Source organism: Phascolarctos cinereus, unplaced genomic scaffold (assembly GCF_003287225.1).
Source record: "Phascolarctos cinereus isolate Bilbo 61053 unplaced genomic scaffold, phaCin_HiC Scaffold_8;HRSCAF=390, whole genome shotgun sequence".
NCBI lineage: Eukaryota > Metazoa > Chordata > Mammalia > Diprotodontia > Phascolarctidae > Phascolarctos > Phascolarctos cinereus.
Window position 1 is genome coordinate 6,871,053 of NW_027556291.1, and position 24,147 is coordinate 6,895,199.

The following is a 24,147-nucleotide window of genomic DNA, read 5'->3' on the forward strand; positions in this document are numbered from 1 at the left end:
TGGAGCAGATTACATCCTAGCAAGTGACTAGGGGCCTCAGGGACCAGGACAAAAGGATGCAAGGTGCTGAGATATGGGCTACAACGGTCTTAGTAGCAACCTCCACAACTGAGATAACTCTTTTAACTTAGGGGAGGGGTGGGGGGAGGCAGAGAGTGGGGTACCTGCAGAATGAGCTCCTCAAGGGCAGGGCAGTCTTCTTTTCCCAGTTTCTTTCCCCAGCACCAGTACCTTACAGCAGATCCTCAGTAAGCACTTTCTGAGTTCAAATGAATTTCAGACATGGCTCAAACTCTGTGCAGACACCACCCACAAGCCAACATCCTCATTTTATGTCCTATTACCTCAGACCTCAGTGCTAACACTCCACTTGGAATTCTGCCTTGGTCATTTGGCTCCACACCAAGGCCACCCTCAGATGGAGGTGACTTTCATTCATTTATTCACCAAACATCAATTAAACACCTACTCCTTTCTCTATAGAGAGGGCACTACAGAGTTTCAATAAGCCCTAAGGGCACAGCTTTGGTTCCTGGAGAAAGCAGACTAAAGATTTGAGTTGAAAGCCTGAGTCGCCTTGGTGTAGTCCCTTCTCTCAGGGCCTCAGTTTCTTCCTCTACCAAACAAACGGGTTGGACTAGATGACTTCCAAGGGCCTTATTGGTTCCTTGTCTATGATTCCTCAGTTCCTTCCATCAGGTATGGCACCACTGTTTAGTGGCAGCATTCAATCTCCTTCTCTTGGGCCACTCCCCTATCCAGCAGCATAAGAGCCTCTACTACTGGACAAGGTTAGAGTCTGAGTCATACTCTTCACATCATCCTTTGATAGCTCAGTAGGCGAGCTATAGGCGAAGCACCAAATGCCAGGTGGGAAGGCCACTGCTCAGGACCTACTGTTCCTTTGAAGTACACATATACAAGCAACACAAGCAACCCACCATCGAGGGCAAATCCCCTGCTCCCCAGTGCACTGATCCAGCACATTCTCAACTGTCAGACTTGGCCAGTTGCTAGTTGGAGTTGCTAAGCTGTCCATGACATAGGATTGGGAAGATGCTACCTGGCCCAGGGTGGGACTTGGCATGGGTGTGCTGAGAGCCACACTACCTTTCCTTCTCAGGGGGTTGAAATGGATGGCCATCTCCCAGGTGGTCTCTTGTGCCAACATTTTGTGATTTGAAGTTGTCTATTTCTAAGTCTGAATGCATCCCCATAGACACTATGTTCTGCATGGGGAGGGAGGGAGGGGGACAGGCTAATTCACAAGAGCTTCTTTGGCCCAGACTATAGCTGTGAGCTATACTGAACTACCCAAGGGGGCAGCAGAGTCCCTAAACACCATCCCCATTGTTCAGTGGTTTCATTTGTGTCCACTCTTCATGGCACCATTTGGGGTTTTCTTGCCAATGATACTGCAGTGGTTGGCCATTTCCTTCTCTAGCTCATTTTACAGATGAGGAGACTAAGGCAAACAGGGTTAGATGACTTGCCCAGGGTCATTCAGCTCATGTCCAAGGCCAGATTTGAACTCAGATCATCCCGACTCCAGGACCAGTGTTCTATCCACTGCACCACCTAGCTGCCCCACGAAATGATAATATCCCTAAATTAAAGGGCTCAGTCTCTTTCTTTAAGAAAGTCTCTCCTTACAGTTTGGGGGATAGGCTCACACCAGCTTTTTCTACCATGAAACATGATAAATTTCAAATGACCAAGTCACTGAAGTCTAAGAGGTCCCATCATTCAAAATAAGAAAATGGCAGAAGTTTCCATTCATGACTATGGTTAAGGGAAAATTTCCTAATGCAATAAAAGAGAGTGGCCATGATGGACAAAAAGACTGTCAAGATATTAGGAAACACCCTACTTTCCAGAGTTAAGGCCCAGCAAGCAGGCTGTGCCCTAAGCTTGGCATAACAACAATCCTTTGTGCCCACCCACTGGATGATCTCACCCTCTGGCAAAATCACATAATTACTATATTGCTTTAACCAGCACCAAGTGTTCTCTGAGCTTGAACAAGCACCCGACAAGTCTGTCAGGGTTTCAGCTCACTGCACTGGTCTAAGTGTCAAGAATTGGCCACACTAAAGTAGGTCCCCCCACTAGGTGGGGGGACCCTGGCACATGTGTATAGATCCCCTCCTTGCTTGCAAGCCATTTCCCTCAATTTGAGATTAAACTTCTGTTTGATTCCCGACTCTCCTATCTCTAGTCTGCTCTATTCCACCCCAGCCATCCACAGGTTAGAGGTCAGCTTGCTCCCATTGACAAGACACATGGGCATGTATAAAATGTAAAGCTTTAAGACAAACTATAAATGGGGGGGGGGGTTTGTTGTTCCTTTTGCATTAAAGGCATGAAAGCCATAACCCAAAGGCAACTGCCACCAAAACTCAAAGACAAAGCATCTTCCCAGCAGATAAAGGTCAAAGGTATGAGCAGATAGGGAGATGGGGACTGAACCTGGGAGCTCACTGGTCTAGGAAACTCCCTCCATAGATGCAGGTCAGCACCTTCAGTCTTAGAGAGCTGCTGGAGTGGGGGGGAGGGAGGGGAGAAGAACTGCTAGATGAACAGGCGTGTGGCCAAGGCCACTGTGTCCCTTGGTTTGGCTTAACTGTCTCAGTAAGAAGAGACATTCCTAAGAATGGAAGTTGATATGTGAACAAGATCGGTGTGCGAGACACAAGACGTCCAAAAAAAAACCAACTGAGAAGTAAAATGAAGCGGTTGGGCCAAATGGTGTCTAGAGTGAGTCCTTTCCAGCTCCAACATGTAGGATTTCTGAAGTCTTCTCAACCTGCCCCAGAGGGATGCCCCCCAGGGATCTAAGGTACCTGGTGACCAGATGCCACAGTCTATTTTTAGCACCTATTCCCACTGCCATCACACCTGGGTGAAACGAGGTACCTCTTCCAACTGAGCCCAAAGGGGGAGAAGATGTGAACAGGTTGCAATCTGCACCATTGCACAAGTGAAACAACTGGGAAGAAGAAAAGACTTGCAGGCCAGGGAAACATACCACTGACTTCAGAAATGTGCATCTGGCTTACTTTCTATTACCCCAAAAGGCAGAACTTGGAACAGTGAGTTGAAGCTACACAGAGACATCTCTGGTCCAGAAAGAACTCCCAAAATCTCGAGCCAGACTGACAGCATCACCTCTGGAGACAGGAAGCCCCAAGTCTCTGGAGGCAACCCAGGAGAGGCTACCTATTCTAGAGGGCTAAGACTCCAGAAGGAGACTCCAGAGGAGGGGGATCTTGGACTGGGTGGAAAAGAGGCAGAAGGGCAGCTGGAGGAGCCAGAGGAGCACATGTGGGCAGAATTGGATCAGGAGCTGCTAGGCCCTGCTGGGAGAACACTGGGTCACAGATGGAAAGCTGGGAGGGGCCAAACGGCTCATCCATTGCAGCTCCTTCATCAGAACCAACAGACTACAAATCAAAGATAAAAATTAAAGAAGGAAACTGGGAGTCACTGTCAAGTGGAACACATGCTACAGGCCTTAAGGATCCTGGTTAGTGCCTTAGCTGTAAGGAAGTGGGAAGGAAGGAAATAAGCATTTAAAAAGAATCTACTATGTGCCAGGCACTGTGCCTATCACTTTTTTACAAATATTATCTCACTTGATACTCACAACAACTCTGTAAGGTAGGTACTATGATTAATCCCATTTTACAGTTGAGGAAACTGAGGCAGACAGAGGTTAAGTGACACTTGCCCAGGGTTACGCAGCTAGGAAGTATCTGAGGTCACATTTGAATTCAAGTTCTCCTGAACCCAGGCCCAGCGCTTTAGCCACTGCAGCACCAACTACCTCAAGAACAGAGACAATAGCTAATGCATGGCCCTGTAAGCTTTGCGAGTCTCATTATGCAAATTATTTCACTCTACCTACACAACAACACTGAGAGGTGGGCACTCCAATTGTCCCCATTGTACAGATGGGGATTCAAACCCAGGTCTTCCTCATGCCAAATCTAGCATTCGAGGCACTATGCTACCAACCTCCAGAATCACTGATGGCACCAGGTCTCAGAGTCCAGCATCATGTCCTCTTTACCCTCCCCCTTGACCCCAGTCTAGAGTAAACCATTCAAGCCCAATAAGGTTCCCTGGGAAAATTCTTAGGAAAGGAGAGAAAATTGCTAAAAACCTCACGCTTTCGCTAACAAAGAAAAGCATTACCTTTTCAAAGAACCACTGGTTTATGATATAATATGATAATACATGGAATACATTACAACAAACATTTATTAAGCACCTACTATGTGCAAAGCACTATACCAGCAGAACTATGCACAGGAGAAAAGATGTGGTCCCTGCTCTTCTAGAGCTTCCAGTTCAGTAATTACAGGAACCAAGCCCTTCCCCAGCCTTATCACCTCTGAGCTTCAAGCCAAGCCCTTAAGTTGGTAAGCCTTAGTGTTGCTATTTAATGATGAGGAAACTGAGGCTCAGAGATTAAGTGCCTCGTCAGGGTCTTGCAAAGCTAGTAAGTGCAAGAGCAGGGATCAGACTTCTGCCTTCTTTATGGTACCCCAACATACACCCAGACAGGACATTCTGGGGAATTATTATTCTCAGGGGGGAAATCAATGCCACCCCCCAAGGAATGACTTTCTAAAGGGCTGCACATGGGGGAACCAGGAATCTAGGGACAGGAACACCTGCATTGGGAACTAGCAGCTCTTCCCTTTTGCTCTGGGAGGGATCCTGATAGATCTAGAGAAGTAGGGCGGGGAATAGACCCAGTATGGAGAAAAAAGAGACATGAGTATTCAAGGGCCACAGTCCGACTCTAAAAACTCCAAACCTCTATAAAGCTCTAAAAAGAATAAGGCTCTATAAACCTCCAACTGCTCAACACCAACATTCACAATAGATTTGAAAGAGAAACTGATACCTTGTGGCATTTTTTTTCTTTTTCTGCTTCCCTAATGTAGCAGGGATTCTTGTCTTCCTCTCCCCAAGAGGCAGGGTGGGGTTGAGGAGAAAGGATCTTATGAAAACTCATTCATTTGGACCCTGGTTTCTATGAAGAAGGAATGACAAATGCCTTTTGGAAGATAGCCCACCTGAAGTGTGAAAACTATTGCCTCTGCACCTGTGTGCTTGCAAGCTGATTGTTTGGATTCCTAGGTCCAGGCCCCAAGACAGATTGCAAGGCTAGACAACAGCTAGCTCAGACCACACACCAGGAATGCAAATTCCCCTGGAACCGAGTTGGCTATTCCCATCGTTCTCAGTGCTGGGAAAGCTGCAAATCCATTCCCAGTAACCGGAGCACCTGAAGTTGGCCTTGCTTCTTGCCAATGGAACCCCCAGTGGACACACACAAGTGCCTGACTGAATTTAATTGAGGCTTATGGTTTCACTGACCCACTGTGGTTGTAATAATCATCACTGATATTGATACTTAAAGGTTCCCAAAGTACTTACATGCTGTAGCCCATTCCAACCTCATGGCCACCAGGTGAGGCAGGTACCAGTAGACAAATCAAGTCTTCGTACCAGACAGTCTAGCATGCTCTCCTCCCACTACTCCACACTGCCTCTAGGGTAAACATAGTCTGAGTCTCTTTGTGAGAGAATGAAGTCAGAAATGCAAACAGCTGTCTTGCCTCACAATCAATGCCACACATTTCCTCCTTTTGACACATTTGTAGTTTGAGAGGGTAGAGATGGGGAGACCTTCACACTCTTGGTGCACATGGAGTTACTGAAACAACTAATTTTACTAACTTTTCCCTCCCACTGAGTTGACCAAAATTAACCAATTGTTTTGGGGCTAGTTCACTACTAATCACTCTCATTTGTAGAAAGCTCTAAGGTTCTCAAAGTATGCTTCCTCCCTCCCTCTCTCTCTCTCTCTCTCTCTCTCTCTCTCTCTCTCTCTCTCTCTCTCTCTCTCTCTCTCTCTCTCTGTATGTATGTATATATCTGTATGTGTGTGTGTGTGTATTTGCACAGCCCTCCCTCATTTAAATCCAATTCACTGGCATGTCATGGCTTCACCTCCTTGACATCACGGTCCTCTTTGAGAAGGAAGGACAAACAACAGCCTCTGAGCGACACAGATACCACATATACACATATACTTATATCAAATATCAACCCTGTGAGGTAGGTGATATTATTCTTATTTACAGATTCAGTAACTGAGGCAAACAAGGTTAAGTGACTTGCCCAGAGTCACACACCTAGTGTCTGAGGCTGGATTTGAACTCATGTCTTCCTGACTGCAAGCCTGGCACTCTATCTACTGTGCCACTCAATGGAAGAAGGCAATTGCCCATCATTTTAATACCCACTTTCACTTCAAATATGCAAGCAACTTTTTTAAGCACAACTGAAATTTGTTTGAAGTTGTGCTCAGGGGCTGGTACCCACCAACAGATATCCTTGTGGTGTCAAGAGACCTTGCAGAAGACAAGCAAGCAGTAGTCTGCCTTCCTTTAGGTCTCAGCTAGAGGCCCATGTTCTCCCAGAAGCCTTTCCTGATCCCCCTTAATGTCCTTCCCTCTGTCCCATATTGTATTGGGGCCAAAGTGCTTGGAGGTTGTCTCTTCATCAGACAGTGAGCTCCTTAACAGCAGGCACTGCCTTTCTGGACTTTCTTTGTGTCCCCTTCACTTACACAGTAGACACTTCATAAATGCTAGTTGCCTGCGTACCTTGGATTCCTAGGCTAAAGTCCCACATGTGGCTCAGCCTCCCTCTTAGATCTGAAAGCGACAGGATGACAGATCTGGACCAAAGCAAACCAAACCTAGAGGATGGCCCTCACAGAGGTATTGTGAAGATCAAATGGGATCATGTACGTAATGCGTACTAGAAAACTCAAAGTGCCACAAAAATGTCAATTCTCATCATTCTTGCCTTGAGTTTTGTGAGGCATCTATGTCCTCTCACCAGCTAGATTGTCAGGGCCCATATCTTCTTTTGCATGCGCACTGTAGTGAGGGTACCAAGACATGACGGCTAAGGAGCCAAGGGACACAAGGTCACACTGCTGGAAGAAGGCACAGTGTTGTTGGCTGGGACTTAGTTTACAACCATATCTTGTGGATTCTTTCCACCTGTCAACTCTTCTGTCCCAAACCCTAGCCATATGGATTTGACCAGCTCTCAAAGCACCTTCCACCCCTATCCCCACCCCCATCCCAGGTGTTGACAGTTGCCATCAATAATTCTTGAAGTTTGCAAGGAAGTGGCCACATGTGAATGACGATTCTCTTCAGGATGGGATTGCTCTGTTGAGCAATGTTGAGTTGAATGTCCTTTTTTAATATCCCCTTGCTAATTTCCTGTCTAATTCCTTTTGACTCCAGGCCTCTTTATCACCCAGTCTGAACACGGAAAGAGCTACCAGCAAGTATAGGAACCTCCTGAGCTTTCTCTGCAGAGTTCTCCAAGTTGACTTCTGTGTCATCTCATGTCTTCCATTTCCTCCATGCGCCCCCTCCCACTCACACACAAATACTTTTCCTTATCCTGAGATCTGAGGCACCAGGATCTGAAGAATGAGAGAATGAGGACGGGCATCTACAATAAGATCCTTGTCACTCCATCACGCCTGCAGATAAATTTTCATCCAAACAATGTGATGCACAATCCAGTAACTAACGTAAAGGGCAAGTTTTAACGAACTTGAAACTCATTAGGATTTGGCAAAGTCTGTGTGGCTCAGCTTTGTACAAGTTAGGAAATCACATATTTCTGAGAACAGATCATTTAAAAATAAAAACAGACTTGTCCCTGGGCTTTCTATTGTGCAACATTAAAGATTCAGAAGAAGCAGACTTATTAGTAGGAACTAGAAAGCTTACAACACATGATGATTTTTTCTTCCATAAGCAAACCCTTCCAAATATATGTATATGTATGTGTATATACACACACATGTACATATGTGAGTGCGTATTCTAAAGTCATTTGAAAAATGCCATGGCTGCTCTCAGAGGTGATCCCATGGGAAACAGGGCGCCAGAAGACTCCTCAGGGTGCTCAACAAATAAGGTTTAATCTCTCTTCCTGCTATGAAAGGGGCAGCCAGCTGGACGTGTGACTGGAAGGAAAATGGCTCATCAGCAGATTGCCTCTTGGTACAAATGGATTTCCTTTTTGCCAAGAACCTGAAATTATCGATGAAGACACAGAATAATAAGAACATTATTTTGCACATTTCCTTTTTATCTTTTCTTTTTTTTTTTTAATGAGGCAATGGAGTTAAGTGACTTGCCCAGGGTCACACAGCTAGTGTGTTATGTATCTGAGGTCAGATTTGAACTCAGGTCCTCCTGACTCCAAGGCCAGAGCTCTATCCACTACGCCACCTAGCTGTCCAAATCTCATCTCTTAAGCCTCCCGACTGTGATCTCCTTCCTCTGAGCTCTTACGCTATTAGGTCAGGCAGTGGGGAGGTTCTCTGTCCTGGTTGGCCACATCTGAAGCCATGTGTGCAGCTATCGTCAATTTTACAAATGTTTTACTAAGCACCAAGTACGTGTAGGATTCTGTGCTAGGCGCCGAGGGAAAAAGGTGAAAACAAAAGAGCTCCCAACGATGGGGGGTAAGGGGGCAGAAAGAGCAGGAAAGGGGTCCAGCAGCTGGTGGCACCTGAGCTGGGCCCTGAAGGAAGCTAAGGGCTCTCTAAGGAAGTGATCCTTAGAGTGTCTAGAAGAAGGTCACCAAGATCTATTGAAGGCCCAGGGGCCATTTAGCCAATAGAAGAGGAGGCTGGTGGAGTATGGCACGGAGGAGATGTGTGCAAGATAATTACCCTCAAGTACTTGAAGGGCTGTCATCCAAAAAAGAGATTAAATTTGTTCTGCTTGACCCCAGAGCAGAACTATGAATGATGGGTAAAGTTGGAGAAATAGCTTTCCATTCAATGTAAGCACAAATTTGGGAAGAGAGCTGTCCCAAAGGGACAAAGCATCTCCTTCCGTGGAGGACTTCAAACAAATGTTGAAATGGGGTTTCTTCTTTGGGTACAGGGTAGACTGAGGGTCCTAGGAAGTCCCTTTCATTCTTCTATCATGTGAGCTCTTTAATCTAAGCCTTGCCTCTCTCATATTCCTCATAAGATATGGTACACTGATTCCTTCATTCATCACACCCTTATGGTATTCCACGATATGTCAACCTTTTCTAGTCTCACCCTCCTGTTATACACCCCCCCCCATTATCTTGAAGCTCAAATTCTTCCTGGAAGCTAAGCATGAATAATTTGTCATGAGTCATAGGCAAAATGATGAGATTGCTTCAATAAACATGACCCAGGAGACTCCTTATTCTTGTTTTGGGAGGGAGCTTCAAAAATGACTTCATTGTAAGGGGAGGCGCACTTCATAAGGCATGACCTCTCCCTCTTGCATGGGGATGAGAATGTCACCACTGTCTGGTATTTTATCTGTTCAAGCTCCAACTGAGGGGCACCTCCCAGAACTTACCTGCTTCAAATAGGCTCTCTGTTTTTGTATAAACAACAAAGCTATCAGGATGGCATTTAGCATGACTAAAGTGATTGGGACGATGGTAAAGAGAAGCCACCTCTCTTCTTCTTGTTGCTCTAGGAATGAAAATCACAAACAAGGATTAGAGGTTGGGCTTGCTTGGAGAAACTCTCAAATATTAACGTGGGGCAGGGCTAAGACAGGAGCAGAGCTCCAACTATCAATCATCTGCCATATTTATGAGGATAGAGCAGAAAACTGAGAGCAGGCTACATGTGGCCAGACACCTACATGGTGTTCCATCATTCCTTTGGGCCAGGGCCTTGCTACATGGACCATGCAGTTTGCTGAACTGAAACAGCATCATCTGTTCACTTCCTCTGGTTATTGATTCTCTGGCTTAGTTTCCATTTTTAAAAATTGAACTTGTGACTTCATGTAATCATCTCAAAGTAATGAAATGCAAGCCCACTGACACTAGATGAATAGGTTCAGTGTTTCTCTTAAACTCTACAAATAAGAGAAAGCAAGTCATATGCTTGAATTAGTTCAGAATTCTTTCGTGAACTATAGGGCAGGCTGGCCAAGGGAACAACATTTCAAGGTTGCCATGGTCTAGCAATTACAAGGAAATGTGAGTTTTTAATGGCATGAGTAGTAATAAGAATGGCCTTGGCCCTCAACAAAATTTTAAGCACACCAAGTTTATCATAATCACTCTCCATTCCCAAATCTATGCCTACCCCTTAAAAGAGCACCTCCAGATTGTGAACTGATTCAACCATTCTGCAGAGCAATTTGGAACTATGTCCAAAGGGCTATAAAACCCTGCATACCCTTTTCCCTAGAAATACCACTGCTAGGTCTGTATCCCAAAGAGATAAAAAACAAAAAGGAAAAGGACACATATGTATAAAAATATTGATAGGAGCTCTTTTCTGGGAGTGAAGAACCAGAAACTGAGAGGATACCTATCAATTGGGGAATGGCTGAACAAGTATGTGATCATGACAGAATACTATTGTACTATAAGAAGTGATGAGCAGGGTGCTCTCAGAAAAGCCTGGAAAGACTTGCAGCAGCTGACGCAAAGTGAAATATACTGTGTACAAAGTAACAGCAATATTGTGTGATGATCAGCTGTGGATGATTTGGCTATTCTCAGCAATCTAATGACCCAAGACAAGTTTGAAGGACTTTAAAAAAAGAAAGGCCCAATGAGCCTGAGTAGCACTTTCCTTATTCCAATTTTCCCCTTTCTTGCTCTCCCCCAACCTCCCTCCCCTGACCTGTCTAAAGTCTGCCACAGTCCTGCTCTCTGCTAAGGAATAAATAAATCATGATCATAAGTGGTGTTAAGAGGATCATAGTTCAAATCCCACCCCTGTCACAGACTAGCTGTGTGGCCCTGGGTAAGTGACTTCACCTCTTCCTGCTTCAGTTTTCTCATCTGTAAAATGGAGACAATAATACCTATAGTACCTCTGTCCCAGAGTAACTGAGAGGTTCAAAGGAGATCATAAATATATATATATATATATATATATATATGTGTGTGTGTGTGTGTGTGTGTGTGTGTGTGTGTGTGTGTGTGTGTGTGTGTGTGTCTGTGTGTGTGTGTATATGTATATACACACATACACTACTACTGCTGCTACTGTTGCTGCTATTACTATTACTACTACTAGTAACAGCTACTTATAATGATTTAAGAGGCCCCTCATCCCAACAAGGATGTGCATTCTACTAGGCAAAGGAGTGGCAATTGTACATTCTTTGGGGGATGAGCCTCCCTAGCCCAAGTTCCCTGTGTGAGGCCAACCCTTAACCAGCAATACTATTTAATTTTTAAAAGACAAAAAACATTGCTCTCTTCTCCTAATTCTAATGGAATTTCCTATAAGAATTGTGCTAAAGAAATGGAAGCAAAGTAGATGTCCAGCAACAGTGGAATGGCTAAATAAATTGTGTATGTGCATATGATGGAATATGGCTACCCAAAAATAAGTGATGAATATGATGAATAGAGATTCATGGGAAGACTTACATGAACTAACGCAGAACAAAGGCAGCAGAACCAGGAAAATAATATACACAATGAGTACAACCATGGAAAGAAAGAGACAATAAACCTAAGCTGAACATTGTGTTATTATGAAGACCAAGCTGGGCCTCAAAGAAGAAAAGAAAAATGCCCTCCCTTCTTTGTAGAAGTGGGGAACTCTAGATGAAAATTTATGATGTGGAGGAGGGACTAAGAGGCAGAAGCTCAGTAGGGAAATCCCTAAAGTTACCAGGAGAACACTGGACTCTAAGAAGAAGTTCAGCCTTCAACAGTCCAGGTCATTGTTCAGGGAAAACCAAGGTCCATTACACTTCAGAGAGTAGGGAAGTGACAAACTAAATAGTTCACTGTAATGGAATCTTGCCGTCTTGGAAGCTTCATGGCCTAGCCAATGGCACGTCCTACATTTGCTTTTTTTTATTTTGTAATTCTTTGTAATTAGCCACACAACTCTTTTCAGTTGATGGATGCTTACGAGTCATTGTGAACTAGTATCTATCTATAGCCTGATTTCTTTGGGTTTTTTGTAGATCCAGAATGAAATGTACTCATACAGTCCTACCTCTCCTTTCTCCCCCTCCCCCAAAAAAACATAGTTTGAAATTTCTAGAGGAAGAAGATAAATATTCTTCTCTTTAGTTCTGAAAGTTCCGACATTTATCTGCACAGGATATAAGATGAAAGATTTTGTTTCTAGAAACAAAAGTTGTCGGTGATAGGTTGGCAGCCATGGGCACAGACTTAAATGGATTTATATTAAACTCAGTTGCAAGCTTGGACAGCTATATTCATCACAGCAAAGTTGAAGAAGCACCTGTCTTTCCTGCTGTGAAGTCTTCACTTGACCCCAGAAGACAGTCATTAAAAAAACACTGTGGACTTTCCCCCCCACCCCCCAACTCCCACCCCAATTGTCACATCCGACCAGGGCAGAAGTAAACAGACTGAAGTCTGAGAGTTCAAGGTGAATCCTGGACCAAATGACATCTTTAGGAAAACCAGAACTGACCATACCAACTGTGTTAGTCCCACAAACCTGGCTCTCACTGCCTTCATTCATTTCAAGGAAATAGTCTAGCTGACACTTACCTGTACTCCAGACACATATTCAAATTTAGCTTTCTCAAGGCCTTTACCATCTTCACATTTCCCCCTTACTCAACCCAAAATGATAAACACAGTTCTTTTCATTGAGAAGTCTGGCAGGAGAGAGAGAGAGAGAGAGAGAGAGAGAGAGAGAGAGAGAGAGAGAGAGAGAGAGAGAGAGAGAGAGAGAGAGAGAGAGAGAGAGAGAGAGAGAGAGAGAGAGAGACAGAGAGAGAGACAGAGAGAGAGAGAGAGAGAGAGAGAGAGACAGAGACAGAGAGAGAGAGAGACAGACAGACAGAGACAGACAGAGAGAGACAGAGAGAGGGAGACAGAGACACAGAGAGAGAGAGAGACACACACACACACACACACACACACACACACACACACAAACACACATATATATTACCAATTTGGGCAATTCAAACATTTGACTTGCTTTCTTCAGAGATCTCCAATTCTGGCAAAGTAAGGGTAAATCCTACAGGCCTAATCATAGCCTCTCTAGGATTTAGCAGATGGTCTTTGAGACTTAGTGGACCAAAAAAAGAACCATCGCTCTGCATCAAACCAGGAGAACAGTCTCTCCAAACTCAGCATGGCTGGCCTGTCCTGGGACTATACTACAAACGTTTGAGGCTTCAGATGAGCTACCAAAATCAGTGGTCTGCTACAGCAGCTTTCAAGCCTATGGTCAGTTCCAGTCTACTCCAAAGGAGGTACCCAATGGGACATGGGTAAAAATACTGAAGCAATATCAACATACGTGCAATCAACACATGAAATTCATACACATTATCTCAACTTGGAAATATAGTCATGACTGGAATGAACTAAGAAGATTGGGTTCAAATAATGGCTTCTAGTAGCCAATACTAGTATGACCAGGGCCTAGATACAGTGCTAGGCAAATGATAGTTCCCCAATAAAGACTTGCTTCGTTGATGAATGAATTTGCTTCCTTGGTTTAGGACAATTAGCAAAAAATCCTCTTAATTGCACAATCTGGGAAAAAAAAAACCCAAACAGACTGAAGTAACTCCCAGTGATTTTTCCATTATTCTCCCTGATCTCCTACCGTCTAAGCACTGCTTGGAGCTCCATTCACTCCAAAAACCTTCAATGGCACAGTAAATATTCACTTTGTCTCTGACAGAGACGCAGAATCTTCTACTTCCATTCGATTTTTGCAGGGTGATTACTTCTTTTTCTGTTGATCTGGACTGAAAGGCAAGAAAAACACAGGCTGGGGTGCTTTGATCTCCCAGCCCAAAACACTTGGCCTGCCATTGTGACTTGGCTCTGACGACCTCACCGCATCCACTTTCCTGGATGTTTCACTGGCCACCCCTGGCAAACCTAACTGGGAACCACAAAATAACTATTTCTAATAGATGTATAAATTATGATTACAGCAACCCCAGAAGGAGTATTGGCATGTAATCATTTAAGAATGTTTACTGAGGGTGAAAAAAAGATAGTCATTCGATGTGTAATACAGTTATTGATGGAACCTGGAGTTTGGAAATGGGGAAAAGTATTCATGGAAATGACTGAAATCTCAAAGATCCAAATGGCAGCTCTAGGGTCAAGTATCTGGAATCCCATGCAGTTGACAATTTGAGTTCAATGGGCACAGAAGAGATCATCCCAGCTGAAGGATCAAATGATTTACTTCCTTCTGTGTTTAGAGTGAAATCTCAGTCTATGAGTTTTTCTGCAAAGTAGGTACTGCTTGTGGGCCTGTGCCCTTCATTTGTATTCCTAAGGTTCATAGATCAATCTCACCCCAAAGAACACCTTTTTCTAACACAATATGGCTGCTACCATGATGCAGTAGAAGGAAGGATGGGGGGCAGGGGGATGGGAGTCAGGAGACAAACATAGCTCTGACATTAATTAATGTTAGGATCTTAGACAAGTGCTTTCCCTACTCTGAGTCTCAATGATGGGATTAGATTAGAGCAATGGCTCCTATCTATTTCTTGCTCTGATCATAAACTGGACAATTCAAACAGGTAGTAGACACTTCCTGGCTGTGTGACCCTGGGCAAGTCCCGTCACCCTGCTCGCTCATCTGTAAAATGAGCTGGGGAAGGAAAGGAAATGACCAACCACTCCAGGACCTTTACTAAGAAAACCCCAAATGAGGTCATGAAGAGTCAGACATGACTAAAATAACTGAACAACCACCTTGGTACCAGTTTAGGGAGAAGAAAGAAATTTAGGTCTAACTGTTATTTTATACATGTATACATGGGATCATAGGTCTAGAGCCAAAAGGTAACTCAAAGGCCATCTACTCCAGCCCCTTCATTTTACGGATGAGGAAACTGAGGTACGGAGTGGTTAAGTGACTTGCCCAAGATCACACATACAGTAAATGTCAAAGCAGGATTTGACCCCCAGTCCTTGGACTGGGACAGTACTTCTGTCACTGTACCAACCAAAATTCACCAGCCAGAGCAGCTTCGGTGTGTTAGTGCTGAGAGCAAAAGCTTCTGTTCCTGTAGCTGAGTCTCTACTCCCATTACCCCACCTCCTTTCCTGGACCTTCCCCCCTTCCCCTCACCCCCAGCCCTGGGAAGGGTCCCTGTTTGGCCAGTGTGTTGGAGAACATTGATTAAGCACCTACTATGTCCCAGTCACTGTGCTATGCACTGAGATACAAAGAAAGGTAAAAAACAGTTCCTATCCCCAAGGAGTTCACAAGCTAATGGGGGAGATGGCACGCATACACCTATGTACAAACAAGCTATAGACAGATAAATCAATAGAGAGAAGCAACAGGCTCTTATTTCTCCTAAATAAGAACATTTGTATTCAAGTTAAATACAGATTATGAGAAGTAGCAAAGCCATAGTGGATGGAGATCCCACCTCAGAGCCAAGACCTAGTTTGTAGGTCCGCCTCTGCCTCAGGTGGGCTAGGTGACCCTGGGCATCTCAACTGACATCTCTGTGGTCCAGCAACTCTCCCTGCCTACAAACTGTAGTTTCCAAGCAGCATGAGCAGAGGGGCATGTCCTCAAGGACGATCCCTTACACCAGGGGCGGGGGACCTGTGGCCTCAAGGACAAGCCCTTACACCAATGAAAGCACAGGTCTGGCGGAGGCAAAAACAAATGCATTTATACCACCCAGGAAGCGTCATCTTCTTGGAACTGAACTTCATATGTCAGGCACTGAGAGGGGATGGGTCCCTCAGGGGACTTCCATTCCAGGTGAAGCTCTTCACGTTTCCTCTGAGTCAGATTTAGCTGTTCAGGGGGAGAAGGTTTCACTGAAAAGCAAAGAAGAAGTTATGAGCCCTCAGACTACTTCTGGTAAAAAGCAGCCATGCCACTGCACTATCAGGTGGCCCACCATGCCGACCCCAATGATCCTGAATGAAAAGCAAGGCAGATATCTACCCTTGTCTCTACCCAGGTTATCTTGCTGGAAGGCTGAATGTGAAGAGAGCCTGACAAATTGGACACTGGGAACTTCCTCTTTAGGAACCATCCCTATGTAGATAGGCCAGGCACATTCCAAAATAGGCTTCTGGGTCATCACAGAAAACAGGCTTCTGGAGATTTAGGATTCCAGGACTACCCAACTGCTGTATTGCTGACCCCACTGGAATCTGGAAGGCCTGGGCATATGGGTTAAAGTGTAGCAAGGTAATCTGGTTCTTTACAGTGAGGAAATTTGTAGGCTTCTGACTTTGTCCCCACAGAGGAAAATTCAGGAAGGATTTCTCCAAAAGCACAGATTGATTGTGGCCACTTGGCTGAGGAGGAGACTGAATAATGTCTACCCTGATCAGCAGAGCCTTTGAGTGGGAAGCACCATGATGGCAGGGCGGTGGTGGGGAGGGTGCTGAAAGTGGGGGGAAAGTTTGTATACACAGACAGGATGATTCTTGTCCTTGTATGCCAAGGATGCCACTGTCCAGGATTCCACAAACAGGACAAGATTCTCATTTGGGCAGGTGCTCAGGGGAGAATCAGACAAAGGGACCTGCTGACTGGAAACTGAATGGTGAGTATTTTTATCAAGGGTGGTTCCATGTGGGAAAGATCAGTGTGAAGACCAGCTACACAGGGCTCAGGACTCTGATTTGTTCTTAGACGAGTCTGGAACTTAGAGGCTCCCTATCAATTGACTCTTTTCACACTTGAGCACTTTAGTAAATGCAACAACCAACATCTCCAGGTGCAGAAAGACATGCATTTTTGGAAGTTGTTTTGCTTGACCATATATATGGTAGAAGGGCTCAAGTTGTTTTTTTAATCGCAGGGGTAAGCGAGAGGGAGAAAAAATCAGATTTTTGTCAAGTGAAAAAAATTAACTTAAATGTCTAAAAAAAATAGGAAGAAAAACTTTAGGGGAGCCTTGAACATGACTACAAAATCCCTGTCCAGATTGTTCCCTTGAATTCAACTGGGTTGAATTTTATTTGTTGAAATGATGCCTTCTTTTTGGTGACTAAATCTGGGAGAGAGGAGCTGGGATGGAGGAAAGATCAAATAAGGAGATAAAAGGCCAATGGAGGCTAAGGGAATCCCTGAGTCTGGCCAGAGCTAACACAGCAAACTAATGCCCTGGGAAAGTCAGAAATTTGTTGCTGGATTTGGAGGGGAGGATCTGGGGGAAAGAATTCCTGTGAAAGGAGAAGTTCCCCCTCCCAGCCTCAGAGGCTGAGCACACTTACACACTTACACATACACACACACACACACACACACACACACACACACACACACACACCACGGGATGGGTCAGGACATAAGAAGGAAAGAGCAAATACCCTGAGACCTTTTCCTCACTTTGGCAGGAGAGAGTTTCCATTTTTCAATCTGGATTTTCTTGCATTTGTAAAACTGGAAGGAATAGGCAGCTGATCACATTCTCTAGTAGGGTGAATAATCCGGGGGGGGGGGTCCCCAGCATCTGATTCTTGGGTTAAGGGACTGATGTGGAAGTCAATGATTGCTATACATTCTAATGGACGGTGGAAATGGTCCTTCTTTTTTGGAATCTGCTAGTTACTGCTCTGCTGTCCTCAAGGCCTCCAATGCTCTCCCTTCCTTTCTGCTTCCTTCAAAGCTCAATTCAGATACCACCTCTGAGAACCCTTTCCCGATTGCCCCCAGTTTTTTAGTGCACTACCTCTCTCCCCTCACTTTATTATCTAGGTACATGATGGATCCGTCTGCAAGCCACTGGAGGGCAAATCCTGTCTTCTATTTTGGTTCTGTATCTCCAGAGCCATCTGTGTCTTTAGAGAACTGAACTGAAGATCATACAGAGTTAGAACTGGCTACATTGAAAACAGGATTTTGGTGGGATTATTCTTCAATAAAGAAAGGATTATTTCAACAAACTTTACTGTCAGCACCAAGCAATATCCAGAGCAATTCAAGAGGACCTGTCTCCACCTCCCTAGCAAGGAGAGGCAGAGAAACAAGCAGAGTTAATCCCAGGCCTATCTCCTTTCACAGGATCACACCCAAAGGTCACAGGTTCATAAATAAGAACTAAACTAAACCTTAGAGGTCATCTAATCCAATACCCTCATTTTACAAAGGAAGAAAATAAGGCCAAGAGGGAGGAAGTGACTTGCCCAAGAGCTCTGTTCCACACAGTCAAATGTGGATTTATTATTGTTCAGTCATATCTGACTCTTTGTGACTCCATTTGGGGTTTTCTTGGCAAAGATACTAGAGTGATTTGCCATTTCCTTCTCCAGCTTGGAGAAATGGAGGCAAACAAGGTTAAGTGACTTGCCCAAGGTCACAAAGCTGTTAAGTGTCTGAAGTAGGATCTGAACTCAGGAAGATGAGTCTTCTTGACTCCAGGCCCTGCACTCGATCCCCTGTGCCACCTAGTTGCCCAACAACAACAAATATGGGAAACTAACTTGTAATAGGTTCCACATAAAATGTAGTTTCATGTCCCTAGTCCATAAACTTATTAACTACTATTTCATTCCATTTTGATAGTACCTAAGGTGACATCATTCATCTGGAGAATAACAAAAGAAATCATTTCCCACAGTAATAAAAACCTTGAGACTTGATACAAAATCAAAACTAGGTTTTAACTCTAGGCAGCAGCAGCTTAAAGCCACTCAGATGGAAAACAAAGCAAGGCTGGGTTATAGATAAACACTGTATACTGCAACACAAGGGCCCCTGAGGTTGGCCTTTGAGATGGGAGGTGGGGTGGGGGAAGACAGTGGGCGAATGTGTTCTGCACAACTTTCCTCAAGGTTCTTCTTTGGATGACTATCATGGGTTGAGGGCGTCATGAGGAAGAGTTAAAAAGGATGTATGACCCTCGTCCTGGGAGAGAGGCAGTAAGCAGATAGTTGCGGAATGTGGCATAGACTGTGAGATGAGGTTGCTAATTCACTTTGTTTTGCTTAACCATTGTTCTTTGTTACAAAGTAGGATTTAACAGGTAGGTAGGAAATGGGAATAACAATGGTGTAAAAAAAAATCAAGAAAATATTTTTAAAAGGAATGGAGAAGCTCTCTCTAGGGCCTCAGGTCCTAACCTAGAATCTAGGGATTCCAATTAATTGCTAAGATTCAGGCAACAAACTATGAGATCAAAGTGGTTCAAAAATTGCTTTGCTTTTCAGTGGGGCCCACCTAACGCCACGCATCCCTACATCTCAGCTCCTCATGTGTGGCAGCTTCTGTCATTCCTCATTTTCAAAACCCTTCTCTACAAAGCTAGAAGGCATCACGAGGCCATCAGGAACAACTGGAACAGAAATGCCCCTTTCATCAGACAGATGAAAGATTTAATCATTTCATTGTCTTTACCTATATTTTGAAGTTGAAAAGAAAAATAACTGGCCCTCAAGGGAAGGGCTAATGAAGATCCATTGACACAGATGTTGAAATCTTGATACTCTGCAAGCTCCACACTTGGAAACCGGCATCCAATATGTCTCCCATTAGCTTCTATGTAGTCAGCACACTGTAGAGCATGGTCTAGGCCCTCATACCTATAAGGGTAAACATTAAGGAAGGCAGGCTGAAACATTATCAAGAAAAAGAACTCTGAAAGACATTAGAGCTCTGACCAGAGGCCCAACGATGAAGCAGAATGAGAGTGTCCAGGTGACATATGTCTTGAGTATGACCCATGTGCAGATCTGTTTGACTTAATTATGCATATTTGTTACAAAGGTTTTGTTTTTCCATCTGTCCCTCAATTTTGGGGGGGTTGAGGGGACTCAAATAGGAGGAGGAGGTAAGCAATAGGATTGTCAAAAAAGAAGAAAAAAAGATGGCCATTAAAGCAATTCCTAGAATATTCTAGATAGGAAAAGTATACAGGTGATCGGGGGGGGATCAGGGAGGCTGGCACCTGGGCAAGGCTGTGACAGTCTCTGGGCGAGATGCATTTGGGGGAGCAGAGAGAGATATGCCCAGCAGGAGCAGCAATGCAGAAGAATAACCGGCATAAGGATTTTGAGCTTCTCTTTTTTTATTTTATTGTTTCTTCTGAACTTAAGAAATAAAACAAGCATTTCCGTAACCAAGTGGAATAGAAAAAAGATTGCATCTGATCCTGCAGATCTATCATATACAGCCTGCTATTCCTTTTCAATATACAACAAAGTTATCACATCACTTTCTTTTTTCCCCTCCCTCCCTAGAGATGGCTGACACAAATGTGTGTGTGTGTGTGTGTGTGTGTGTGTGTGTGTGTGTGTGTGTGTGTGTGTGTGAGTTCCTTCTCTGGGTGCAGATAGCATCTTCCTTCTTAGGACCTTTGCAGTTCATTTGGGTATTTATAATAGTCAGAATGACTCGGTCGCTCAAAGCTGTTCTTAGAACGTACAATGTTCTCTCGGCTCTGCTCATTTCACTCTTCATTACTTCATGTAACTCTTTCCGCATTTTTTCTGAAATCATGGAGCTCATCATCTCTTACAGCATGGTAGCATTCCATCACAATCATATGCCATTCCCCAATGGATGGGCATCCCCTCAACCTCCTCTTTTAACTAAGAAACAAGTGATAGGTTTCCTTTTATAAGTGTAAATATTACTCTTACGGTTTTTATATTACAGACAGGTAGATATTTCCAAAGAAATACCAGCTCTATGTAATATCCAAAGCCCTAGCTTCCTATACAATTTTATATATGGAAATGCTTATTTTATTTGCTGGTTGTTAGGTTCAGATTTTTTTTTTTAAAGAAAAGTGGCTCCCGTGAGATTTGTGCTCAGTTGCCAGACCTCTTAAATGCACAGAGAGGGCCTCATAGAACTTCTGTGATAACTCCAGTTGGTTGTTCTTCCTTCCCTCCTGCACTCTGGTTGTGACCACACACACAAATCTGCTTGGGAAGCACACTGAACTGAGAGCCAGGTTTGACCTGGGCCCAAAACCTGCATCATCTTCACCTTTGCTAAGTATGGCCCTGGTGCATTTAGCCAAGTCACTGCTAAACATGTTCCATAGCACAGAGCCAAGGGACAGGTGGTACATACCACCAAGAGGCTTTCCACCAAGCTTGGGGTCTACACATTCAGCCAGTTAGTCCTACATCTCCTCAACTAGACTACTGTCTACCCCACATCCCTCCATCTTTTCCATAAAGACATCTTGAGAAATTGTACAACTTAGGTATGATATCTACAGAATTCTTCTGATCTACCAGTCTAGTATCCCTGTCATAAAAGGAAATCAGGTTAGTGTAGTATGACCTGTTCTTAATGAAGCTGTGGTAGCTTTCCATGATCACGGTGGCTTTTCTATAAATTCAATAGCCATGCCTTTAATAATATGTCCTGCAACTTCTCCAGCAATTGAAATCAGGCTCATGGGCCCACTGTTTGTAGAATCTATTTTCTTCCCTTTTCCACAAAACAGGAAACAAGGTCCTCCTGACCTTTGCTACTTCTGCCATGAGCCATGGGGTTAGGGAGAGGCATAGATTAGTGGTTTCATTGCTACAGGAAACTCTCTGGATCAGGAAACTCCACTTACTAATGCAGGTTCAGACCTTCTCTACAACTAAGAGTCTTAGAAAGATGCCTGGGACACAGAAGTCACTGACTGTGGCCCAGCCATCATATCTGCCAATGAATTACAGTACTTGAGGATGCAGTTCATCTGAACTTATCCAGAACAGCTAGGTTCTACTTGTTTACTACCTTCCTACTTAACTTGGCCATCAATTCCCCATTAGCTTGGCTTATTCTGTCCTTCACGTTCCAAAGACCATTCTCCTTTCAAGAGAAAAAGTAAAACAAGAGTGCAATGTTTAACTGGAAATAAAATTTAAAAAATAAACCAAGAGTTCAGCAGCTCCACCTTTTTTGCTGGTCAGGTTGTTGTCAGCCCATCTGCCTGAGCCCTGGGTCTATCCCCTAATATAGCTCAGACAAACAGACACCCAGGGAAACCCCCAAGCCTTGTGGCGGGTCTTCACTTTCCCCCCCAGCATTCAGCTGAGTCTGAGCCCCAGCACACCTGACACTATTCATCCAGATGGATGTCACCCAATTGTTTTCATCCCCTACTACATCTGCCCTGTGTCCATCTTCTAGCTATTAAAAATTCAAGTCAGTTGAGGAATTCCCTGTGTATCTACATCCACTTCCTTATGTGACTCTTTTTCCTCCTCATCTCAACTATTTCTCTTGGTATCCTTAAGTCTCAAACTAAAAAGCTACTAATAAGTATAAATGCCTTACTTCAGACACTTCAGACTTCATCTGGGACCCTCTAAGTTTTGGGACTGGAAGGGACTGCAGGTCATTTACCTCATTCCCCTTGTGCCCCACTGCAAAGTAAACTTAAGCCACTTTCCCTCCATGAATGTCTACCCCAAGCTGAAAGAAGATCTTCCCAGCCTGCCCTTGTGACACGGAGGCATTCTGAAGCTCTTCCTTTTCTCAACCCCAAATCTACTGGGGACCCTTTCAGTCTCTCTTCATTCTGTCCCTCCACCTCACCAACAAAGAACAAGAACGGCTCACACTGACGTAGGCCCATCCTGTTTACAAAAGCACTTTCCTCAGACCAACCCTGAAGGATCAGAGAGGTCAAAGAACCCATCCAACCTTACACAGCTGGTAAATGATGGCCTGCAAAGGTGAACCCAGACCTTCTGATTCAACTGCTCCATCTATTCTCTTTTTACTAACAACCAATGATATACTCTGAGACTGCCAGGTTGCCCCTCAGCCTTCTCTTCCCTAAGTCACATTACCCAGACTTCCTTTGCCAACAGTAGCCAGACTAAGTGTCATTGAAAGAAAGGACAATGGTCCACTAAGTGAAAACTTCCTGATTCTATGATCGATTCATGCCAATGACATGTCAGAAGGTGTATATCACCTTTTAACATGCAATCAATCCATCACAGATCACCGTGACATTTGGCATTTTTTTAAACCCGGAAATGAAGTGAGTCAAATGATGTTATGTAAATGTTATGCATAAATTACATAATGGCTTCCACGTAGGCCTTCGAAGGTTGACAGTACTTCCAACAGCAATACCCAGTTACCTCTTGAAATAAAGAAAACTTTGTGGGCATAGCCGATTTCCAACATAGAGAGAAAACCTGAATAAATACTGTTGAGTACCATATCAAATGTCCACACTCAGTGATTAATTGCAACCTCAAGTCCAAACTTCTTACCCAGGCATTCAACAAAGCCCCCCATTGCGACTCCAACCTCCCCTTCTAGCCAGATTTCCCCTTGCTCCCTTCAGCCAAACTCAACTACTTGGCATTCCCATTCAATGCTTCCCCCTTTCCCTTTTGTGTGCCATTCTTCCTTACACCAATAATCTCCTCCTCTCTCTCTAATCTAAAGGCCTTTAGTGCCCACCTCAAAAGCTTCATTGACTACTTTCCTCTCCTCTGCTCCACCAACCTAGAAGTCAGAGAGGCTTAGAGGGTACTCAATAGGTAACTGGCAAATGAACTACCCCATATCCAACTATGAAGTCTGGCATTAGGAAGCCTGAGACAGAAGTCAGGAGGCCTGATTCTAAGGTCAGATCTGCCTTTAAATGAACTATTTTAGGGGTGAGAAACCTGCAGCCTTGAGGCCACAAGATGGCCTCAAGAGAGACTGAGTCTAAGTTTGACAGAACAAATTCTTTTATGAAGGAGACTTGTTCTGTGAAGTTTGGATTCAGGCAAAGGGCTGCGCTTGAGGACCTAGAGGGCCACATGTGGCCTCGAGGCCACAGGTTCCCCACCCCTGATCTAGTGTAAGCCTCACCTATTTACAGATGCCAGACATGTCACAGGAGGCAATTTTGTTGAGGCAGGGGTTGGAGCTGAGGGCCTCTGGCCTGCCACCCAGCTCTGCGATGCGACTCCCACATACCTAATGCTTTCCATGCAGGTTCTCATTGGGACTTCAGCCCCAAGAATGAATGAATGCAGCCTAGATCTCATCATGTAAGCACCAGAGATTCAAATCTCCAGTCATGATGACTAAGGTAGTGAGGTTTCTATGACCAAACCTGATGTTTCAGTCAAATGCAA

At 44.3% G+C, this 24,147-nt stretch overlaps 1 protein-coding gene across 3 annotated transcripts in view; it reads right to left on the bottom strand.

The window, feature by feature from the left end:
• Positions 1-7,022: 7,022 nt before the first annotated feature.
• Positions 7,023-24,147, bottom strand: part of IL13RA2 (interleukin 13 receptor subunit alpha 2) — a 29,314-nt gene continuing 12,189 nt past the window's right edge. For all 3 annotated transcript variants that reach the window (XM_020963494.2, XM_020963491.2, XM_020963492.2), the window contains exons 6-10: positions 19,442-19,626; positions 15,761-15,906; positions 13,703-13,847; positions 9,468-9,586; positions 7,023-8,147 (exon numbers count right to left, since the gene is read on the bottom strand). In XM_020963494.2, coding sequence (XP_020819153.1) covers positions 8,100-8,147; positions 9,468-9,586; positions 13,703-13,847; positions 15,761-15,906; positions 19,442-19,626 — 643 coding nt within the window. In that variant the 3' untranslated portion in view covers positions 7,023-8,099. The remainder of the gene's footprint in view (positions 8,148-9,467; positions 9,587-13,702; positions 13,848-15,760; positions 15,907-19,441; positions 19,627-24,147) is intronic.